This window comes from Neomonachus schauinslandi, chromosome 8 (assembly GCF_002201575.2).
Source record: "Neomonachus schauinslandi chromosome 8, ASM220157v2, whole genome shotgun sequence".
NCBI classification, from domain to species: domain Eukaryota; kingdom Metazoa; phylum Chordata; class Mammalia; order Carnivora; family Phocidae; genus Neomonachus; species Neomonachus schauinslandi.
This window is the reverse complement of record NC_058410.1, coordinates 116139197-116158531: the sequence shown is the minus strand read 5'-3', so window position 1 is coordinate 116158531 and position 19335 is coordinate 116139197. Positions and strand designations below refer to the sequence as shown.

At 54.9% G+C, this 19335-nt stretch overlaps 1 protein-coding gene across 1 annotated transcript in view; it reads right to left on the bottom strand.

The window, feature by feature from the left end:
• COL11A2 (collagen type XI alpha 2 chain) overlaps positions 1 to 18542 on the bottom strand; it is a 28063-nt gene extending 9521 nt beyond the window's left edge. The window contains exons 1-38 of the mRNA XM_021684541.1: positions 18461 to 18542; positions 15681 to 15830; positions 15334 to 15544; positions 14812 to 14974; positions 13174 to 13365; positions 11970 to 12047; positions 11257 to 11319; positions 10408 to 10587; positions 8201 to 8260; positions 8058 to 8099; positions 7768 to 7830; positions 7359 to 7433; positions 6804 to 6890; positions 6484 to 6540; positions 6263 to 6316; positions 6121 to 6174; positions 5972 to 6025; positions 5732 to 5785; positions 5472 to 5525; positions 5345 to 5389; positions 5172 to 5225; positions 4694 to 4738; positions 4464 to 4517; positions 4231 to 4275; positions 4041 to 4094; positions 3750 to 3794; positions 3465 to 3518; positions 3291 to 3335; positions 3027 to 3080; positions 2589 to 2696; positions 1528 to 1581; positions 1186 to 1239; positions 1049 to 1093; positions 911 to 964; positions 739 to 783; positions 541 to 594; positions 389 to 442; positions 122 to 175 (exon numbers count right to left, since the gene is read on the bottom strand). Of these exons, the coding sequence (XP_021540216.1) occupies positions 122 to 175; positions 389 to 442; positions 541 to 594; positions 739 to 783; positions 911 to 964; positions 1049 to 1093; positions 1186 to 1239; positions 1528 to 1581; positions 2589 to 2696; positions 3027 to 3080; positions 3291 to 3335; positions 3465 to 3518; positions 3750 to 3794; positions 4041 to 4094; positions 4231 to 4275; positions 4464 to 4517; positions 4694 to 4738; positions 5172 to 5225; positions 5345 to 5389; positions 5472 to 5525; positions 5732 to 5785; positions 5972 to 6025; positions 6121 to 6174; positions 6263 to 6316; positions 6484 to 6540; positions 6804 to 6890; positions 7359 to 7433; positions 7768 to 7830; positions 8058 to 8099; positions 8201 to 8260; positions 10408 to 10587; positions 11257 to 11319; positions 11970 to 12047; positions 13174 to 13365; positions 14812 to 14974; positions 15334 to 15544; positions 15681 to 15830; positions 18461 to 18542 (2790 nt within the window). The remainder of the gene's footprint in view (positions 1 to 121; positions 176 to 388; positions 443 to 540; positions 595 to 738; positions 784 to 910; positions 965 to 1048; positions 1094 to 1185; positions 1240 to 1527; positions 1582 to 2588; positions 2697 to 3026; positions 3081 to 3290; positions 3336 to 3464; positions 3519 to 3749; positions 3795 to 4040; positions 4095 to 4230; positions 4276 to 4463; positions 4518 to 4693; positions 4739 to 5171; positions 5226 to 5344; positions 5390 to 5471; positions 5526 to 5731; positions 5786 to 5971; positions 6026 to 6120; positions 6175 to 6262; positions 6317 to 6483; positions 6541 to 6803; positions 6891 to 7358; positions 7434 to 7767; positions 7831 to 8057; positions 8100 to 8200; positions 8261 to 10407; positions 10588 to 11256; positions 11320 to 11969; positions 12048 to 13173; positions 13366 to 14811; positions 14975 to 15333; positions 15545 to 15680; positions 15831 to 18460) is intronic.
• Positions 18543 to 19335: the final 793 nt, after the last annotated feature.

Below are 19335 nucleotides of genomic sequence, written 5' to 3'. Positions count from 1 at the left end.
AGCCCTGGCGTCCAGGTCAGGCAAAGCAGGGGCTGGGGCATGTGATTGGGACAAGGGAGAAGAGGGGCAGACAAACTGACTCCAGGGTCTGGGGCCCACTCTCCCCAGGGGGCAGACATACCTGAGGTCCCACCACCCCTGGAGGGCCAGGGGGGCCAGTCTTCCCTTGGAAACCCTGAAAGAGGAAGAGGGGAGAGAGCGGTCAAAGTATGTCAGGCATGGACACTGTGGGATGGATCCCAGGTTCCTGGGGGAAGGGCAGAGTCACCACGGAGCACTTGGCCATGGGTCTGAGCAGCACCAGGATGATCACTCTGCCAGCAGAACCTCCCTGGTGGGCCTTCCAGACAGCTCTGGAAGGTCTGAGGGGGCCCGGGGCATTACTTACCACTTCTCCTCTCTGGCCTGGGTGTCCTGGCAGCCCGTCCTTCCCAGGGGGACCCTAGAAGGGATTCAGGTGTCAGGTGAACTCTGGGTTGGAAGGAGGTTGGAGAAGGATTCACAGAACCCAAGCGGGTCAGAGGTCAGAGGTTAGCTTACCGGAGGTCCTTTGGGGCCAGGAAATCCATTGGGGCCTTGAGGTCCAGGGAGACCCTAGAGAAAGAGCCGGATTGAATCAGGAGAATGGTCACGGGGTGCAGCTCCCCCCACCTCACCCCCCGACCAGGGTGAAAGAGCGAGGGCTCCACTAAGGATCCTGGGGAGCACTGGGGAACAGGAGACTCAAGCTGTACTCACCCTTTCTCCGGGGGGCCCATGGGGGCCATCACCACCTGATGTTCCCTGTTGGGGGGAAAGAGAGTCAGAGGGCAAGAGGCACTGCCTTCTAGCTCTGCTGGAGGTCAGAGGAGTCAACAGGGAGCTGGGCTAAGGGGCAGACAGCAGATGGAACCCTGCCAAGACCACTAACCTTAGCGCCAGACTTCCCAGTGGCACCTCGGGGTCCCCGCTGACCCCGGGGACCCTAGAGAGAGGGGAGAGGAGTTGTCAGAAAAACCCAGTTGGACCTCCTTGGATCTTGAGCCACATGTCTGCCCCTTGCACTCACCGTGGGGCCCCGCTCTCCCCGAGGCCCTGACTTCCCCGACAGGCCCTGACGGGAAGGAAGCAGAAACAACACATCAACCAGGGCGTGATTCCACCCACAGGCCTGCCCTCCGCACCCTCTCCCTTGCCCCAGCTTACCCGGGCTCCCTTCTCTCCACTGGCACCAGGAAAACCAGGAAATCCCAGGGACCCCTGGGGAGGATGGAGAAGGAGAAAATTGAGACCTCAGGAAAGGGGAGGGCCAGCAGGGGTCAGGAGAGGTGATGGAGGCAGTAGGGTGGGAGGCCTGTGCTCTTCCAATAACTTGGTGACCTTGGACAAACCCCCGCTGCTGCTTGGCCTTCGGTTCCCCCATCTGTAGAATGGGGCTAGGCTAAATTTGTTCTAGGGTCCCCCACTGCTCTGTCAGTCTGTGCTTCCTGGAATCGGGGGTCAGAGAAGGGAAGAGGAGGAGGGGTCACAAATGGGGCACCATATCACCTTGGGACCCTGGCGTCCAGGGTAGCCAGGCAGACCAGGAACACCCAGCTTGCCCTGTGGAGAGACAGGAGCAGTTAGGAGCAAGATGGGTCAGACACCACACCATCCCTGGAGACCCCAAGCCCCAGACACGGGAGCCAGCCCCCACCCAGCAAGCCTCCCCAGCAAATCTCCAGCCCCTGGCCCCTCATCTCCTACTCCACAGGCTGCCTGGCCTTTGTCATCTCTCCTTCCTGAGAGTGGATTTTCCCCAACTCTGGTGCTGGGATCTTGCCTCCTCTGTGTCTTTAAATCCGCAGCTCCTTCAAGTTCCTCAGGATCGTGATCTAGCCCCTCCTACCCGTCAACCTCAGCTCTCCTTCCCCAGCACACACTCCTAGGCCACCAAGACCAGTCCCCTTGCAGGTTCGCACACACCACACTCAGGACCACCTCCGCCCCCCACCCATGTCTGCACCACCCCAAGCCCCCTGGCACCCCCCCTTCCTCCTGATGCTTCAGGGCCCGCCTTGCCCAGACAGCGGTGAAGCCGAGGTTAGGAGCAGGGATTCTGCAGCCTGCCTGGGCTCAAACCCATGCCATGCCCCTCACTGGCTGTGTTACTAACAAGCCTCTTCACCTCCTGGTGCCTCAGTGAACACTCTCCGCAACAGGAGGCTTAGGACAAGCAGGCGCAGTGTTGGCCCCCGTTGAGGGCTGACTGAGAGTTAGCTCTGCAGGTCTGCGCTCACCTCCTCTTTGACTCTCCCTTCTTGCAATTCCTGCTGCTCTGAGTCTGAACACATTTTCACCCTGCCTTATACCTACATTTCTTATGCCAGCCTCATGCCTTGTCCCCACCTCTATGCCACGTAAATTCTCACGACAGGGACTTTTCCTTGACTTCTTATATATCCCCACCCCCACCCCCAACTGTCAGTGGCCAGGGGGTGCCTTCTACAGAGAGGAGCATAATTAATGTATAGAGGTCTTCAAATGACTCATTGACTCCAGCTGTTGGCACCCCCAAGCCCATCCTGATCCCAGGACCCAGGCCCTCATACCCTCCCATCCCCTGTCACCTTTTCACCCATGAGCCCGGGGGGGCCAGGGTCTCCAGTGGGTCCAGTGCGTCCCTTCGGCCCCTCGGGACCGTCTTCTCCCCTGGAACCAGGAACTCCAACCTCTCCCTGGGTAAGACGGTTGAAGAGGGGAGTGTCAGGGACTGATGGTGTGGGCTGGGCCCCAAGAGGAGAGGTGGACCCCCGTGAAGCGGAGTAGGGTGCCAGAAGCTACTGCAGGACAGGGAGCCCCACAGGGACAGGGAGAGCAATGTGACTATCAGGCTGATGGGATGCAGACTGTGCAAGCTGTCATCCTGCTGGGTCAGACTCCAAGGGAGAAGAGCACTGGAGATGGGGAGTCTGGGGTTTCAGGAAATAGGCTGGTGATTGGGGGCTCCAACATGGAGGAACATCAGGACTTAGGGTTGGAGGGCCAGTGTGTGGGTTTCTACTCACCCTGTCACCTTTCACGCCCATGTCCCCTTTGAACCCAGGAAAGCCATCCTCGCCCTGAGAAAGATGGGGATGAGAGGTCACCAGAGATGATGGGGGGCCAGGAGGTAAGATGGAGCATTTCAGAAAACGTGGGTGGAAGGGTGGATTTCAGAGCTGGAGAGCAGTGCAGGGCAGGCTGGAGGGAAGGAAGTGGGGAAGAGCTGGGCAGAAGGGGTGGTGTGGGACAGGATGGAGGTGCTAGGAAGCTGGGAGCACATCTCTCACCTTTTCACCCTTATGACCCTTCAGACCACGAATTCCATCCACACCCTAGAATTAGAAGGGAGACAGAGACAGAGAGATCAGAGACAGAGGTTAGATTGGAAGGATCAAGCTCCTGAGACCCCAGCTGGCTCCCCCGACCACAGTCCTTTATCTCCCAGCCTGGTTGTCCATTACCTTGACACCTCGAGGTCCCGGGTATCCTAGAGGACCCTGAGGTCCAGATGGACCCTGGAAGAAGAAAGAAAGGTATCTAAAAAGGGGTCTCAGGGTGTGACTGTGGAGGCCTCAGGGGGTGGAAGAAACGGTAGAGACAACATTGGAGTCTGAATAGGGATACAGGGCATGGGACCGAGAATACAGAGCCACGTGAATGATAAGACAAGGAAATTCCAAGGACTTTGGGGCCCAAGACTGGGTGGAAACTCCCTCAGGGGTGAAAGCAGGTATGGAAGATCTCACCTGGTTTCCTTTAGTTCCAGGAGGACCTTCCTTTCCTGGGTGACCCTGGGGTAGGGGAAGGAGAATGTGACCACTGGCCACTGTCACCTTCCCTGCATCCCTCCCTTCACTTCTTTAACCCCTCTCCCCCTTATGACCCTAATGAAGCCAACTGACCAGGGGCAGGCACCACCAGTGACCTCCCAGTGTCAGGGATACACTGTGTGGATAGTCACCAAAGGCACTTGAAGGTCATTCACTTGGGGTGGAGGGTCAAGTGGAATTTGGATTAAGAGGTGGATACCCACTCACCGGCGGTCCATCTGAGCCAGGCATGCCAGGGAGCCCTGGTTTCCCTCGAGGACCCTGCAGGAAGACGAGGAGGCACAGGGCCACAAGAGGGACCAGATCAGACTATGAATGAAGTCCTAGCCACACATTTAAGGCTCTCTCTTCAACCCCCCCTCCCAGCTCATCCCCTATCCCCCAGTCAGTCACTTACCTTCTCTCCATGAGGCCCAATGGCACCCTGGGGCCCGGGGAGACCCTACACAGAGAGAGAAAGAAGTCACAGGGGCCCCACAGGGGTGGGCTGCTTTCTCCTGTAGCCAGCATCCCCATTCAGAGCATGAGCAGTGGAGCTGGAGACCCTTAATTTCTATCCAGGGTGTGACCCACTGTGGAAGCCCAGGGGAAGTTGTTAAAGATGGGGAGGGGTTGGACAGGACAACTCACCTGGGTTCCAGGAGTGCCCTGTTGTCCAGGAGGTCCTGGCTCTCCCTGGGGTCCCTAGAAACAGGCAATCAGGCAGAGGTCAAAAGAAGATGGTGACAGAACAAACTTGGGGCAGAGAGCTGAGTCCTAGCTGGGACAGCAGGGGCACAAGAACCAGAAGCAGGCAGGGGGTCAAAATGGTCACCAAGGAAACAGGACCTTGGCTAAGGTTCTCCATGCCCATTACTCACCAAGCTCCCTTTGGGACCATGGGGACCATCCATGCCTCGGACTCCCTGAAACATGAGAGGGGTGTGAGTAGGCTGGAAGGTGGGGCCTGGGCCCTGGAAGGACCTGTGGTTTCTGGGAGGCCCAGCCACTCCAGAGGGTGGGACAGGGCAACCTCACATTGGTCAGACCTCCAGTCCATCCCAAACCTAAGTAAACATAGCCGGCCCAGATCCACAGGGCGTGGGTCTATGGGTCTGTGGGTTTGTGGGCTTTTGTTTTGTTTCTTTGAGGATTTTTTTTTTTAAGCTATGCTCAGAGCCTTTGGTGCACTGTACCATAGAACCCTGCAAGGGCACCTAGGATTAAAGGCTGGAGCAGAGTGAGGGGGGGCCAGGGAGGGAGAACTAAATGTAGGGGAGGAGAGGCAGCTAGGAAAGGTGGAGAGTTGGAAAGGTCAGGGGGTGAGGTCAAGGTCAGAAGCCAGGGATAGTCACATACCGGGGGTCCAGGAATACCAGGTGGGCCTTTGGGGCCAAGGAGACCTCGAGGTCCCTGCAATCAGGTGAGGGGAAGATATGACATGCATGGGCAAGAGATAATATGTCCCTTTTGTGTCCATATCCCTCCCTTGGCATCCTCAGAGCCCCACCCTTGACCCCCTGGACACTCACCGACTCTCCAGGCAGTCCTCGAGGCCCAATCTCTCCATCATCTCCCTGGAGGAGGAGGACATGGTGAATCAGCCTCATCCTCCACGCCTCTCCCATACTGAGCCCCTGCCCTGGCCACAATACTTACCCGCTCTCCATCCTCACCAGGGGGGCCAGGAAGGCCCTGGGCACCAGTATCACCCTGGAAAATGGGGGAACAGATAAGAGGGGCCTCAGAGCCCCCAGCACAGGCAGAAACTGACCCTCTTCAATTAACCAACCGGTTTCACCCATTGAGCTCCTGCAGGGACCCTCAGCTTCTTTCCCTTGCCTTGAGCTCCCTACCTCCCCACCCCTCCACAGAAGGTCTACCCCCTCATCACAATGCATTACCCCCAATATACTCACCCAGTGTCCCTTCTCCCCAGGTAGCCCTGGGAGTCCATCAAAACCTCGGTCACCCTAGAGGAAGAGCGGCAGCCCGAGTGAGGTGCTAGCTCTTTTTCCACCCCATCCCTCCCTACTGTGTCCTGAGTGGGGAGGTGCCACTTCATGGGGAAACCCTGGGAACTTGGTCACGCCCAGAAAACAATGAGCTTAGATGGGGCTAGAAGTCATAGGCATCAGAGAGGGACCCATGCTTGTCACCTTCACTCCAGGTTCTCCAGGCATCCCTCGGGCTCCATCAGCACCCGCTCGGCCCTGGGGGTGCAAAGGAAGTGTCAGAGCAAACAGAGGCACAGTCCCCCACACTCTGGGTCCTGTCTCCCATCCACACCCACCACACACCCACTCACCCTTCGCCCAGCCTTGCCAGGAGGGCCTGTGAGGCCTTGAGGTCCTCTGGGGCCCTGGTGAGAGAGACTCAGGGGCAGAGTTAAAGGGCATAGTTGGAAAGGGAGGCACTGGATGGGGGATCAGATGGGTGGGGCTTGTCACCTGAGGTCCTAGGTCTCCCAATTCTCCCTTCAGGCCAGGGCTCCCAGGTTGTCCCTGTGACAGAGAAGAGAGAGTGGCTATGTTGAAGGACACACCCAACAATGACTTCAAAGCCCTCCCCCAAAGTAGCAAAATAACTTTCAACTTGGTCCCTTTCCAGAACTATCCGTACCCCGACACACAAATAAAGAACTCCCTACCCCAATATCCAACACACTCACCAAGGGTCCAGGGCGGCCTGTGTATCCCATGGGGCCAGGGGGTCCCCGGAGCGCCAGCTAGGGGGGCAGGGGACATAGCAGAGCTGAGGAAGAAGCAGCAGGAGAACTCCCAACCCCAGTACACGTTCCAAATTCACCTTTCCACTCCTAATCCTCATTCTACTGCCTTGTATTCTCCCTAACCTCCCTCTCAGCCCCAAACCAACCCAGACCTTACCCTGCCCCACATTTACTCCAACCTACCCTTCCAACCCCTCCTGAAGTCTTCACTTGCCCTCCATACCCCTCCCTTCACCAACATCCCCTCCAGCCTTACTTACACGTGCCTGCTGCAGAATTGCCTGGGCCTGAGCCTCTTGGGATGCCACCACAGGGCCCTTGTCACCCCCACCACTGCCAAACCGGAACTGAGGGGCAGAGAAAAAGAAAGGTCCAGATTCTCTTCCAGGAAACCCATGTGACCCTCCCAGCCAAAAGCTTCATCCAGCACTTCTGCCCCATCTCCCAGGTTCAGGGACACCCCCCACCCCATGCCCTCGTCCAGTGTCTCCCACGGAAGGTTTTCAGATAATCATGTAGAGGTTTTCAGAAACTCTACTCCTGTCTCCCTCCCCCACTCTCTGGCTTCTTCCTCCAGAAAAAACTTTCCTTTGGTTCTACAGTCCCTGAAATGTGGGATTTTCTGCCCAGTTCTAGATGATTCATGTTTGGTTCTAGGTCATCTAATGAGTCCCTAGTCCATCCACCTCAAAGATCAATCTCTTTGTGTTGGTGGTCTTTAGAGACTCCTCCTTAGCTTTCCTGGTCTTCTGGTTCTTGGTGACAGAATACAATTCCCCTGCCCTTCCCATTCCAAAGCCCAGAAGACAACTCACTGGGAGCATGAGAGATGTGCCAGGAGCGCCAGGGGCCCCATCCGATCCAGGGAGCCCTGCTCGGCCAGGGGGGCCCTGGAATAGGGAGAAAATGAGGATAGGTGACAGTTAGGGAATGTTAGGGTCCTGGCATCATTGTGAAGCCCTCTACAGAATAAATATAGACTTCTCTACACCTTTCTTGAACCCTCCCACCCCCATACAGAAAAATGAGGGTGAGACAACAGATTACTCTGCTCCCCAACCAGAGCCTGTCCTCCTTTCTGGGTGCTGGGGACCACACCAGCCCCTTGTTCATTAGTCAGACAGTTAATGAGGAATTACTGAGCTTGGTGCCCCTGTTGGGTACCAGAGGCTCCTCTGCAGTCCTCCCCCCGCCCCCCTCCCCACACACACGCTACTCCCTTACCCTCTCGCCAGGGTCTCCAACTGGGCCTGGGTTGCCCTGGATGCCAGGGGGACCAATCAACCCCTGAAGAACAAAAAAGGAGTGGGTCAGGTGTGGGCATTCAGATAGAAGAGGGGTATGTGGCTGAGGGGTGGTCTCTACAAAAGAGATTTGAGGATCTGGGAAGCTTTGGAAGGATTCTCCAGAGTTCTGAGAAGGAGGCCTGGGCATATGTGGACAAGGCATAGATGAGTTTGTAAGAAGGGTCTCTGAGAAAAGAGTGGAGGCTAATGGGTCACAGCTACACTTACCGCAGGGCCTTCTGGGCCAGGAGGCCCCTCCACTAGCATACCCTGTAGAGCCAAAGGTTAAAAGTCAGAGGCTACAGGGCTAGCACCCCCACCTCCTTTTCTTCTTTCCCCTGCCTCCAGCTCAGTGACCAACAGTGACTTACAGGTTCCAGCACCGCAGGCTCCCCCTTCTCTCCCTTCAGCCCCCGGGGTCCACGGGCAGCCTGAAGGAGACACACATGTAACCCCCAGTGGGGCCTGTGAGCAGCCAGGACACCAGGACTGCCCCCATCCCAACTCCCACCTTCTTTCACTCTCAGATTCTCTGGAGACCTCCCCAACCCGACCTGTAAAATCTCCCAGCCCTCCTCTAAGACTCCCTCTTCGCAGACCTCCCAGGCCTTCCAAGGAGACCTCATGGCTCTCCACCTCCCAATTCCCAGCCCCATCTTAGCAAACAAACTTCCTCATCTCCCTAACGACCTCTTCACACCCTTCCTGGAATTCCAACCACCCCCCCCAACCTTCCCAAACCCTCTTCTGGAGGACCCTACCCTATTCCCCAAATGCTCTCTGACTCCAGGAATTCTTAGAACTTTAAGAAACTATCAACTACCTCACCCTTACTGCAATCCACCAAATAAGCATCTCTCTAAGGTTGTGGATTGATTTTTATTGGGGTTTGAAGGGAGGGCATGGATCCATATGAGAATCTGATATAATCCAAAAAGTCTTTTCCAGGAAAGAAAAAGTATATACCCTTGTGCACAGAATTTTTCTTAGAATTTCAAGGGGTTCACAAGTTAAAAACTCTCCAGAGGTTAAACATCCATACTCTAAGTAGAATTGGAGGGCAGTCCCCACTGATATCCCAAAGTCAGACCTCATAACTGGTGTTTGGAAAAATATAGCTCTTGGGCTATTGCTCAAGCCCCAGAGCAGACCCCCAGTTCCTCTCCCAGCAAGGACACTACACCCTTCCTCTGGCCCTCATTTATACTCCAAGCCCACCAGTTCCTTCTTTTCCACACTTCTCAGATGCCCACCCCCAACACTAAGGCCAGAACCAAGATTAGGATGGGAAGAATGGAAATCATTCCCCACCAGCCCCCAACTCTCCCAACAAAAATCTTCAGAATGCACCCCTCCACCTCCATCCTGACCAAACAGCAGTGATGAATTTCCAAACTCTCCCATATCCCAGATCAACCCCAAATTTCCAGAAATCAGCAAAAGGGAAAGGCAGCACAGGGTCAAGGGTGGCAATATTAGAGAAGGAAATTGTGGGACGAGGCAGCAGGGTAGAGGAGGCAGCTCTAATTGCAAGGCAAGCAAAAGATGAATGGAGTAGATAGGAAATTTCCCAACTGAGAGGGAGTGGTTGAAGACATGGGAAACAATTAAGGGAGACATTTCAAAGGGACAAACACTTGGAAGCAAGAATGATGCCAGGGCCAAGAAAAATTAAACATGGCCAAGATGGCTAGAAATGAACTGGACAAACAGGAAATGGTTGGACAGACAGGAAGCAGCCAAGAAAAGAAGATCCAGGAAGTGGACCTTCAACAACAACATGGCTACCACGACCAAGAGAAAGAAGAAGTTCACAAAACAGACAAAAAGTGACTCCTGGAAAGGGGATTATGACAACGAAAGGCAATTCTTCCAGAAAACACGAACATCAAGGCTAGTACACACAGGAAGTAGCCATGATAAATATCTAGGCCCACAATGGAGACTTTATGATTTGGATGACCTGAGACACACAGGAAGTGGCTTATTAGCAAAGGAAATTGTTACAAGACAGCATGAAAAACTAGAGCCAAAACATAAATAAGTCCCTTTCAGTACAAATTGTCACAGTCACCAAGATGGATGCCATGGCCAAGGAAGACAGGAAAGGACAGACAGGGGGTGACCTGTAAGTTAGAAAACATGACATAGGAAGTTAGATCATTTGGCAGCAACATGGATAAGAAATTGTTTTTACCAAGAAGAAATGATGGAGACAAAACTGACAATGGACAAAAAGTAGGGGATTATTGGCCAAAAGCTTTATGAAATACAGCTTGATTGAGACAGAAGGCGGCCAAGAAAGACAGGAAGTGGCCATAGGATTAAAAAAGAAAAAAAAAAAATCCCAATTGCCCTGGGCAGAAGGACCCATGAGGTGTCACAGGGCAAGATATTTGGCAAGGGAAAGCAGAAAGTCATCCTTTCAAGCAACATATACATCTTATGTGAACAGAAAAAGGCAAATCATCAATGGGAAGTAGCTTGCAGCCAATAGACAATAATCAGAAACAACAGGAAGCAATTCTTACAGCTCCCACTGGAGGTCAAGAATGGAAGAGGAGCTCCTTTCACTTACGGCTCCCGAGGGGGCTGTCTCCGCAGACAGGGCAGGGCCAAGCTTCGTCTCCTCACGATAATCGTCCCCATAGCCATAGGTGTAATCGTAGGGCCCTGATGGGGGGTCTGTGCCACCCTCCCCATATTCCTCTGTCAGGAACCTGTCGGCTGTGGAGGGGACCTGGAGATCTGTCTGCTCCTTCCCAGGGATGGGGAGGGAGAGGGGTAGATGGGGGCATTAGGGCTGAGAGGAGGTTTTCCTTGGACCCGACAGTGTGGCAACTTCTGGCCCAAAGGAATCTGAGGATAACTGGGACTGGAGTTTTTCTCCCAAGAAGAGCGAGGGAGGTGGTTGTACAGAAAGGGGAGGGCCATCAAAGGCCCCAAATGATGAGGGATGCCCCAAAAATGGGACTGGTGGGAAGAAATGATGAATTACAAGAAGGACGAAGGGTGGCCGGAGGGCTGGACACAGAGGAGACAGTCTGTGGAGATAATGGTAGACAAAGGAGTCCAGAGAATAATCAAAGAAATGGATGGAAAAACAGAGAACAGAAAAAGTGACAACATGGACAGAAAACTCCGGGGAACAGAAATATGATGAAAACCTTTTGACACCAACATGGGGAAGAAGTTGTTCCAGAATCAAAGAATAATGGAAGGAGACATGGACACTGAAGAAAAATGGCTGTACTTAAAAAGACAAGCAGGTCGACAGGTCTGGAGTGACTGGAAGACCACAGTTGGATATGACAAGGAGCCCTCCAGCCAGAGAAAGAGCTAATTCACTGAGATGACATGGGGCAAGGGGAGTGGGTCACAGATGCCCACTGCCCCCAGCTAGCGTGAGGGTGGGGGATGGAGTTACCTCCTCAGGGGGTGGCAAGGGGCTTGATTCCAGGATTCCTTCCTCTTCACCTGGGGAGGGGTCCTAACCCCAAGGAGAACGGGGAGAAGAGTAACATGGGGCGGAAAGGAAGGAGAGAGGTTAGCGGGAGGGGAGGCAAAGCAGCACCTTGTCCCCCACTGTGGGCACTGTCTGTCTGTACTGGGGGGGGTGGGGGTAATCTCAGATCTTGCAGCCCCTTTGGAGGGGGTACAGTTTGGGGAGAGTAAATCTCCAAGGTCATAGAGGTTTGGGGGCACAGATCTAGATGCCCCGGCTCTACCTGCCGGTAACCGCTTCCTCTGGTCCTGGGGGGGGCCCGGGCAGTGGGGGGAGCTGCCTGCCGAGCTGGGCGTCGGAAGGGGGCAGGCAGGCCCCGTGCTGGGCCGGAACCTCCAATTCGAGAGGGCCTCCGGCCTGGTGAGGGGGGCGCCTGCCGGGCTGCTGACCTCGTGGCAGGTGGGGTAGGCTTTCTGGGAGGGGTCCGACGCCCCCTGGGGGGAGGGGGAGCCCTGTGGTTGGGGCTTGGTGGCCTCTGTAGCAGAGAGACATGGGAGGGGGCAGTGAGGACACTCCCGTAATCTAAATATATGATGTCTCTCCCCACATGTTAAGAGGGGAGGAAGGTGCCATAGGAGATGTTTACAAGGAGTGGTGGGAGGAGGGGAAGAAATGAAGGGGTCCCTCAAGTTTACCTGATAATTAGGGGTCGTCCCTGCAGTCCTCACATCATAATAGTGGGTCTCGTAGTCATAGTAGAAAGACTCAGTGGGCTAAGGTTCGGGAATGGGCAGTGGGAATAGTAGGAAGAGGTAGGGGTATAAGGGTGAGGAGAGGGAGAGAAGGGGATGGTGTGGGAGTTTGGAAAAGGGGTAGGAGTTGGGGATGAAAGGAGAGGTTGGGGGTCAGGAGAGAGATGGGGAGAGGTGGGGGCGTGGGTCCCACATGTGGAACAGAAGCAGACATGATTAAGAGATTGACCCTCTAACCTTCAGACCACTGACCCCAGATCATATCTGTCACCCTAACCATCTGGACCCCACCCAACCCAGAGTCCCCTGTCCCTCCCTCCCCACCCCCTGCCACCCAGCCCTTTATTCTGCACCTCCACATGCAGGGGGCCAGAGACTGGGCCCCAACACAGAATTGCATGGACCCAGCACTCTTCTGGGACTTTCTCTATCTCCTGCTCCTCCCCATTTCTCCTCCTAGGTCTTACCATTTCAACTTTTGTCTCTCTGGTTCTGTCTCTCCCCTACTCTGCTCTCCCATCCTCTGTCCCTGCATCTTATCCCCCCCACACACACTGCCCCCCAATCTCTTAATTCAAGGAAGGGATGGGAAGACCAAGGACACAGTTCCAGAAAGACTGGCAGAGGAAAGGAGATGCAAGCAGGGGACACAGCTCCCAGTCATGAAGTCTTTCATAATGACTCTTTTTATTTTTTTATTTTTTTTATTTTTATTTTTATTTTTTTTTAAAGATTTTATTTATTTATTTGACAGAGAGAGATAGCGAGAGCAGGAACACAAGCAGGGGGAGTGGGAGAGGGAGAGGCAGGCTTCCCGCCGAGCAGGGAGCCCGACGCGGGGCTTGATCCCAGGACCCTGGGATCATGACCTGAGCCGAAGGCAGACGCCCAACGACTGAGCCACCCAGGCGCCCCGACTCTTTTTATTTTTAATTGAAAATAAAAAGGTTGATGAATGAGGACTGGGAGGAGGGAGTGATGGTTGGGAGAGGGAGGTGTGGTTGGAGTGGCTCCAGTGAAGGGGGGAACAGGAGCCCAAAATAGGATGGGGAGCTCTGGAACATTGGGGAAATTCCCCTGGGGAGGTGTCTGGGTACCTTCCCTCCCTGGAGCGTGCTGTGGTTTGGGGTTCACCCAGCTCCCTCACCTGTCGCTGAGGTTCCTGGTTTTGTGGCCTATGAAGTCTTGATGGCTGCTGCTTTGGAGATCTCTGGGCCCTGTGAGACTGTTGTTTCTGAGGTCTCTCCCTCCATGCTCCTTCACACTCCAGCTCCTTCTGTTCACAGGATTCGTAAGCAGCTTGCACCCCTGGGACAATGACAAGCTCCTGGATATCACCCTGCAAAGACATGGGGAACGAACATCAATGGAGGGAGGCAGAGAGGGTTTCAGAGAGAGACAGAGGGTCAAGTCTGGGACACAGGGTAAGAGCCAATCCTAGGTAAAAGGACATAATGGGAAAGATCATTATCAGCCCTCCCATGTACACAGCCCTTTTCATTTTCAAAGGACCTTCCCATCCATAATTCCACTGGACCTTCACCACAACTGGAAAAATCAGTAGGACAATGCCTATTGTTCAAATATTCCATTCAGGAAAACTCAAAGAGGCAATGACTGGCCCAAGGTCACTTGCAATGGTAGACTCGGGACTAGAATTCAAACATTCCAACTCTAAATCCAACACTGTGGTAATGCATGGACCTTTCCACAAAGGCTTCTGGAAACAGTGGCCCAGCCTTAGTTGCTTTGACCTTCCAATGGCAGTGATGATGAGAATTCTCAGGACCTCTAGAAATGGGGGAGAGGGAAGCCACTTTTGAATTCCAATGGCATTTATTTGTGCCCACACATGGTACTTAGCATATCTTGCCTTGTATTATAGTTTGGGGTTATTGTCTCATCTTAAAAGAGGAACTGGGAGCTCCTGAGAATAATAGAGACCTTCTATTATTCTTCTGTGTTCCCCTTGACACTGGGACAGCAGGTATTCAGAGAATATTGACTGGCTGGGTGGGTGGATGGATGGACAGGTGGATGGATAGAAGGATGGATGGATGGATGGATGGGATGGATGGGTCAGTGGGTGAATGAATGGGGGCTCAAATGCATGACTGACTGAACGGGAGAGTTGGTGGATGGTGAATGAATGAATGGGAGGATTGGTGGGTAGATAAATGGAGGTATGGAGTAGAGGAAACAGATTGGTAGATAGATGGATGGAAGTGAATATGTGAATGAATGAGTGAATGGTTGGATGGAAAGTGGGTGGGTGAGGAGATGGGTGGGTGAATGAGGGGATGGATGAATACATGCATCCTCGCATGCATGGGTAGATGGGCTGGGTGGGTGGATGAATGAGTGAATAAATGGATGGGTTAAAGATGATAGATTGATGGATGAGTGAAGAAGAAAGTGGCCGGGCAGAGGAAGATGGGCAAGAGAGTGGGTACAAACCTGAATGCTTGATTGGTGAGTGAGTGCATAAATGGATGGATGGGTATTAGATGAGTCTATGAATGAGTGGGTGCAGATAGAGAGATTGGTTGAAGGGATGAATGGACAGGCAGACTCATGAAGACTGATAAAGACAGCTGTCCTGCCATATAAGTGGGCACCTAATTGTCCTACAGAGAAAATTAGCCCTGAGGATAGGAAATGGAAATAGAGATTCATGAGAGCTCAAATGAAGGGCTAGGCTATAAGAAGATGGAGTACTGGGGCCAGAAGGAGAACAGGCACAAGATGTGGGACCAGAAACCACTCTGTTCTATGTTCTGGTTACCTCAAACACTTCTTCATCCAGGATACGGGCACCAAAGATAATCACTCCGTGGATGTCCAACAGTGGACGAGCACTTCGGGGGAGAGGCCGGGTGACTCGCTTCTTGCAGTCAACTATGAGGGTGATAGACTGGCCCTTCACAGCCACAGCCACACGGTGCCACCTGGTCATGGGGGGAGTGGTTCAATTGACTGACTGAGGGTGTGGGGGGAGTCAACAGGGCTGGAGAGCAGATGATGGAAAGGTTGGAGCTAATGATAATAGTATCATCCCTATGTTATAGCCATAGAAACTGAGGCTTAAAAAAGTTAACTTGCCCAAAGCACAGGCTAGTACTACATGCAAGGATTTAAACTCTAAAGCCTAAACTCTGGGCCAGAAGCGTCTGAAGTTTGGGCAGTAGGTAGGTGAGGTGTGGCCAAAAGGCTTCCTAGTTCAGGGATTGGGGGTTCTGGGGCCAGTGGCCAGAGGGGAGCTCCTGAAAGGCCAGTCCAGGCAGACCAGAGGAGCAAACTGACTTACTTGCCATCTGCTAGGCTGAGGCCTCGGAAGACTGGCTGAGCCGGAGGTCGAGGCCGTCCAGTCTGGTCCTCATACAGGAAGCGGAAGGGTCGGCCAAGCTCCAGGCCCAGCTGTTGGACACCCTGGGCACTGTAGAGAGTCAGGAGGGGAGCCTGGAGGCCAGGGTGGGTCCGGACAGCAGTCAGCAATGAGAAATCTTTGGGAAAACCTCCTGGTACCCGAGAGAGACACAACCAGGTGGAATGAGAGGCAAAAAGAGCCATAAAATCTTTCCCTTCTGGTGTCTGATTCTAGACCCCACTCCAGGCTCTCCCCCAGCTCTCGCTACTCCAGCATGTCACCCATACCTGGGAAGAGCTGGTGGGTGGGTGCACTGAGCTGGGCTGGTCGGGATACTCGGTAGGCCACATCAGCCAGACAGATGCCTCTTGCCCTCTGGACGCCATCAGGAAGGGAGGGGAACCTCAGGGCCCGGAGCACATCCACAGGGCGTGCACCTGGGAGAATCCATGAGGATCAGGAGAAGGGACACACCTTCAGGAGCGCCAAGATATGGGGGTATTTGGAGTCCAGAACTCAACTTCCTGGAGCTCAAGCTCCCTGAAGGCAAAGGTCACCTCTCCCTTACTTTCCCCTGAATGGGCCCTGAATGGATAGGAAACCAGAGTCACCTGGAAGAGGGCAGCACTGGCCCTGTGTTCAGCTCCACATGACCCCTGCCCATCTCCCTCCCAGTGTGTCTTGCTCAGTCTCTCCCCATCTCTGTCTTTCAACCTGTGGATTTCTCTCTACTCTCCACCATCTCCCCTTCTCTGTCTCTCTCACTCTTCTTGTCTCTGGATCTGTTGATCTTTCTGTCTCCCTGTCTCTTCTGTCTTCCTCCACCTCCCTCATGCTCTTTCTATGCTTTTCTCTCCCCTGTCTTTCTCCCTCTCTCACTCCCTTTCCATATCTCTGGGTCTCTGGGTCTCTGGCCTCTTTCCCCTATCTCCAGCACAAACAACATCTGGGCAATCGATCATCCTGAGCACAGGAGGTGCAGGGGGGGCCACTTGGGAGGGAGCAGAGAGGCAAACCTTAGGGGATGGGGCTCCAAACTGCTTCAGTGCCTGCATTTGGGGAGGTGGGGACAACTCTGACCATGCTGAGGAAGGAGATAGCAGAAAGAGCCACCCCAGGAGCCTGTACCCCTGGCTGGGGAGATGGACGGGGGGGGGGGGGGGTGGGGGCAGAAACTGCCACGAGGATCCGGAGCTGGTCCAGGGCCCTGAGCCATACATCTGTGGATCCCATCAGAGTCCTTGCCCAAAACCCGGGCAAGTTCCCCACACCTGGAACTTCAACCCTGCCCCACTACCCCCACCTCTTGGATCCAAAGATTTGAGACCCAGGCCATCCCCCCAACCACCTAGAATTCAGCTTCCTCAGGCTCAAACTCCCTGGAAGACAAAGGTCACCTTTCCTTCACTTGCTCCCTGGTACACACACTCCTCACGCCATCAGGTCCAGATTGGAAAAATCCCAAAGAAAGTCCAGCAAAATTTTTAGAGAAGCATAGGGCAGGGCAGGGGCCAGAGCGATCAGGAGAGTAGAGCTGGGTGGGGTGGGTGAGGTGGGGCGGACAGGCAGAAAAAAGGCCCTTTGAGTCCAGGAGCCGGGAAACCACGGCCTCGCCCTCCCCTTCACCACCCGCCCCCCCTCCCTAGCCTGGCCCCTGAGTGTGGCAGCTCCGCAAACACCAACACACAAGGGCCGCTTTGAGAGAGGAAGGGTGAGTGAGACAGAGACACAGAGACTCACAGAGACCCCAGGCCAAGGAGACCTCAGAGGCCCCCGCCCTTCTCCAAACACCACAGGAGTATAGTTCTATCCTATAGACGACCTACCCACAGGTCTGCCCACCCATCTGCCCATCTCAGGCCACATATGTGCCCACTGACTCCGACCTCAGTCTGCCCCACAGGCTCCTCACTGGTAGCCCCATCAGCCCCACCACTCTACCTTTGGCCCCCAAATGCCGCATTTTTTTACTCTTATGAATTCCACACTAGCCCATTTCCCTATAGAGTCCCATCTCTAGCCACTCAAACCCAAAATAAGAGACAGTCATCTCAGCCTCCATGCTAGAGGATTCCTTTCTTCCCTAAGAAAGGCTCCAAGAGTCCACAGACATCACACACGTCCATTTCCTGTCCCTCAGCCTCATGCTCCTCGAATCTTGGAAGTTCTTCTTTCTGTAATCTAATCTAAATCCTTTATGCTGCTATTCTGACCATTTTCTCTCCAGGATGGAGAAGAAATGAATAGTGGAGTTACATGCAAATCAGCCTTCAGTGTTGCCAGGAGTGGGAGGCTTGCCCCCAGGACTGCCCAGGACCCAGGTACACCCAGCCTCCTCCTGTCCGGCATCAAATCCCTTTCCTAGGTGCCAGGACTTCTGGATCCTGGGAAAAAGAAGGAAATGATTGGGGTTGTGGACACCAGGGTCCCAGGGGTCCCTTTGTGCCAGAGGGGGAGGGGTGGGGCAGGAATGCAAAGAGTTGGCTCCCACCTCAGACACCTGATCCCAGCCTGTCCAGCGGCCGTCCTGTTGGCAGCCAGCCCCGGTGCTCCCCAGAGCCAGCCGCGTGGCAGCATCGAGGGCACAGGGAGGGGGAAGGGGATCCTGTCCCGGAAGCCAGTGGGACAAATAATCCAGGCGTCCCTCCTTTCTCTACTTACTAGGCTCTGCGCTGACCCACAGATGCTTCCCTCTCACCCCAGACATAGAGATAGAAAGCCCAGAAGATACACACACAATCCTCACCCATCAACACTGGCATCTACCTCCCCACCCCACCATCTGCTGGACTACACCAGCCCCGGCCACCTTTGGCTCTCCCTGGAGTACCCCAGCATCCAGTCCCTTCTTTAAGGTGAGCCTCCACCTTTCAGCCTTCCCTGCCCTCTCCCAGTCACTTCAAGGAGGCAAAGAGATCCCTACCTTGGTTCCCAGGGACCTAGGTGACCTGCCCTCCAGCCTTTCTTGGATTTGGAAGCTCTGCCCCAGGCATCAGCAGGTGGGGGGGGGCGGGTTATGAGAGCTGCAGCCTGACTCTGAGGACGCAGGTGTCGGGACTCCTCTTACCTGCCCTGGCGGGGACCGCGCTCAACCCCAGCACCAGCGGTACCAGCAGGAGGAGGCGATGGCAGCGGCTGCACCGCTCCATGGCTGGCGACCCGAACGCCGGGTCCCAAGGATCTATGGGCGGCCAGAGGAGCAGAACGCCCCAAGGCTGACGGGAGAGAATGAGCAGGCTTTGAGCCTCGGACGCTGGGGTCCGGCGGAGGTCAGAGGCTGTCGGGTAGCGACAGCTCTCAGCGGCCCAGCTCCATGCAGCCGGGCGCCGTCGGGTCTCTGGCGCTGCTCCTTCCTCGGTGGCCACCGCTCCTGTGTGTCCTCGGCCACCCCGGCGGCCCACAGCCCCCACCCCGCCCCCGGCCCAGCCCCCTCCTCCAGCCGCCCGCCCACAGCCACCGAGGGGAAACCCCACCCTCGATCTCCACCTGGTTGGGAGTGGGGGGGCAGGAGTCCTCCTTCGCTGACCCTCAGACTGCTTTCCCCTGCTCCTTGCAGAGACTGAGTGGCCTGTACCCAAGATTACCTTTTCGGGAACCCCGATATCTCTTCCCTTGCCCCTTCCTTTTCTAGGACCCAGAGGTCCACTCAGAGCCCCCACCTCAACTCCCTCCCACCTGGGGGCCCAGAGACTCCTTTTCAGCAGTCCTGGGCGGGACTTAGGGCACGGTGGGAGGGGAGAGGCGGGCCTGGGGGGGGGGTCTCTACCTCCCCCCTATCAGGTCTCCATAATTACTTCCCCTCGCCCCGCCCAGTGTAATTACAGAGCCGGCCTGGGGAGGGGGTATTTATAGACTAGGCTATAGATAGCGACTGGGGACCTGCTACCCGACGGCTGCAAGGGGCCGGAGACAGGTGGTTAGAAGGGAGGCAGAGGGACCCGG